The 3,470-nt window shown below is 38.2% G+C and overlaps 1 protein-coding gene across 1 annotated transcript; it reads left to right on the forward strand.

Moving 5' to 3' along the window:
• Positions 1-708: 708 nt before the first annotated feature.
• Positions 709-2,222, forward strand: AK88_05574 (uncharacterized protein; the record flags this gene model as incomplete). The annotated part of the gene is made up of 4 exons (XM_012483176.1): positions 709-894; positions 1,099-1,630; positions 1,770-1,838; positions 2,092-2,222. 4 exons carry the CDS (start codon positions 709-711, stop codon positions 2,220-2,222), a joined length of 918 nt encoding a protein of 305 aa, XP_012338599.1.
• Positions 2,223-3,470: the final 1,248 nt, after the last annotated feature.

Consider the following 3,470-nt stretch of genomic DNA (forward strand, 5'->3'; position numbering starts at 1 on the left):
TTTGCGATAATGTTACATGCAGTACAAATTTTTTACATCTCCATTTATAAAATAATGTGATTGAGCGCATTCTCGTGGCAAACAATTGACTAAGGCACCTAGTGTTTTATGCATCAGCGTATTATGCGCAGCGTATAAACGCAATAAAGCCGTAACTTGCATATATTCCTATATATATGTAACGGTTCAGTTACAAAAGAAACATTTTCCATCTGTAACCTACAACTCAATCCCCCACACATTGTTCAAATTTTAAAATGGCGTTTCCTCTTCTAAACCTCAAAATAATTTATTCTTCTGTGCATTTTTCTTTTCTTTTTTTTTTTTTTTTTGCATAATTTCCTTTAATTTGTAATATAGTTTATTTTGACTTAATCCAATTTTTCTTTTATTTTTTTTTTTTTTTACATTTTGCACAATAGAAATACTTATGTATATGTAATTTTTATGGAACAGTAAATTACAACGGGATCCTATATAGCTCAATCCAGAGAAAACAAAAAAAAAAAAAACAGAAGTACAACACTTCTCATACTGCTATATGCTGACGTTAAGGAAAAAAAAAATTTTGTGTTAATTCATTCCTGTAATACTTCTTTTTTCTTATCTTAGCATAATGTCCTCCTAGGCGTAGCGTAAATAAAAAAAGATAAGCGAAAAGCACACTACCCCCGTACATTTGCTTTTTATATAAGTATCCTTAACAACATGGTACACCTAAACAAAACAACATCAACACCCAACGGTGTCTCACGAGGCGCGTCGCCATCCCGAAATGGCACAAAGGTCTCCGCATCCAGGAAAGAACGTAAAACACATGACAAATCGGCACATAGGTCCCTGTTCTCCAAAACAGCTGCTATGCTTTTTGTTGTTGCTTGCATCTTCTTAACGGTAAGCCCAGTATGAAGGATTACATGATCACATATAGATGTATGTGGAGAATGGGACGTTTTATGACTGCTTATATATATACCACATGTATCCTATATATACTACTGTATTCATATATACTGTTTCCCCTTTGTTCCTTTCTCCATTGCCATTCTATTATTAATTCAACTCATCACCACTCCTCTTCGCTTCCCCTTTCTACAGCATCCAGATAAATTCGACAGACACTCAGAGCCTTTGGCCAAATTACGCGTACATAACAGAGTTGCCCGCAGTTTAGCAAAAATTAAAGCAATTGCATCAGAAGATGAGCTTGAATTAGATCCGATGGCATTCGAACACTATAACGATGATGAAGAAACCTATGAAGGTGCCTACAACGATGTCGACGAACCTTATGAAGAAGCCTATGCATTTTCCCCGAAACGAATATATTCGGACGGACAATGGGAGGATGAGGAAGATGGAACTATACTAAAAGCATGGAAAATGGTGGAGTACCAGGTACCACAACAAGTGCATTATTATGGAAAGTGGAAAATACAACATGATGCACGGGAAGAAGAAGTCGATAGCAACGACACATTATCTTCCGATGTAGCAGTCTCCGCTTCAGTTGAAAACTCTAGCACATCGCTTTCGAAGGTTGATGCACAAGGGTCATTGTCGCCATCCCTACAAAATAAAGGACAAAGTGCAAAAACGAAACAGGCGCCGAAAGGATCTTCGGGTACAGGTAAAACGGATGTGCACACACGAGGAGAGAAAATACAAATTTTGTCGAAAGTTGTATGTGCAGATTTGTCCCCCGAAAAAACGCCTCGTTGGGGAGATAGAATATTCATCGAATCCTATTGCACACGCCTAATTTACAGGAACCATCGCAAGCACAAAGCATGGCAAGCAGAATAAGGCAGTTAACATCAAAACCGGAAGAGGCTTTAGTAGACGGCAGTTGGCTGCATATATTACTTATAGGTACAGCAAGTCCTTCGTTGTGGCTATTGTCGCTTACTGTTTAATAATGTTTACTGCTGCCTGTTTTGTTGGGCCTCTACTTCCATTTGCATGGAGTACTGTGTTTAAAGCAGTGGTAGGACCGTGGGGTATAGCTGGGATTGCCTTGGCCGCCGCTGCAGCTGGAATGGGTATAATCAGTATGTCCTCACTTGGGCTATTCCGGTGCTGCTACCGCAGGCGAAGGCGAAAGCGCCGAAGAAGGTTTTGAACGACCAAAATTTCATCGGAGGCAGATGAGAAACCTGAGGTACTCCGGAAAAATCAGAGATGCCCCAGAAAACCGAAAGCACCTAACAAACCATAAGTAACTTCCTGTATTGCATTTGCGGCAGGCAACTTCAATGTTACAGTATGTTTGTACATATTTTCTTAGTTTGACCCTCATACTGATATTGTATACATTTTGTAGGATATGGCTTATATTTCCTTTATAGCATTTAGCTTTATAGTTCCGTTTTCTACATTATAATATGGTTTACGTTTTTTCTAATAGGAATATTTCATACACATATAGTTCTGTTTTGTTTCTGTAATAATTTGGTCCATAGACCTGATGGGAGGATAAAGCATTGGAAAAAAAAAAAAATGATGCGTCCTTCTGTTATTCTATGTGTATATATAGCGAATAATTATTTGTTACATCGTATATGTGTAACATATATAGTACACAATGATGATCTGAGTTAATTCATACAATGCCTATTCTTATAATATGTAACATTGCTCGTTTTTCTTCGTTGCATATTGATTATTTATTATTTTCCTGCGTATATAAAACTTCCACATTGCCAAATGAAACGGTTTTACAAGGTACCTTTTGATATGCACAAAAAGGGGTGATCCCGCAAATTGTAAAAGTCAATGTATACGATAGGTTTCCACGAAAAAATAGCATGCCATATTTGCCGGAATAATGAGCTATGCCCCGCCCTCATACCTCATATGTACTGGACGCACACAGTCAAGGTGTGTAAGGGAAGCTTGTGGCTACCTTGGCTAATCGAAGTTACCGAGTGTAGCCAATGAACAACGTGAACATGGAAAATTTCCCAATACAGGAAGTTTAGACCATATTGTACTACGGAAGGAAAATGGATAAATGGAGTGTGGAGTTTCCATTCCCTAAGTCCTTTAGCATATTTAAAGTGGCATACGTAACAACTCAGGCGCAATGGAAAAATAGATGGTGTGCCATAATTTCACCCTTTCTCTAGGTAGGAACAAACATTGTCCGCACACACACAGCAAGAGTGTCACATTTTTCAGTTTTCCTTCCATTTACACCATAAGATCCTACACGTCCAAAATGGCATGTGTCCTTTTTCCCACCGTTCAAAATAATTCACGCGAAAAATATAATTATGTACACACATATGCTACACCTACATGGTTGCCTACACCTTCTAATAAACGAGAGCAAACCACTTTCTGTTTTTGCATTTCACACTATTCCAAATCGGTAACATTCGGATAAGTTGAAAAACAGGATGTTTGCACAGAGTCAACGGTCATGCTAACATTGTACCGGGCTGTGTTTTTTCTAACTTGTTCGTTTT

Source organism: Plasmodium fragile (genome assembly GCF_000956335.1).
Source record: "Plasmodium fragile strain nilgiri unplaced genomic scaffold supercont1.163, whole genome shotgun sequence".
Taxonomy (NCBI): Eukaryota; Apicomplexa; class Aconoidasida; order Haemosporida; family Plasmodiidae; genus Plasmodium; species Plasmodium fragile.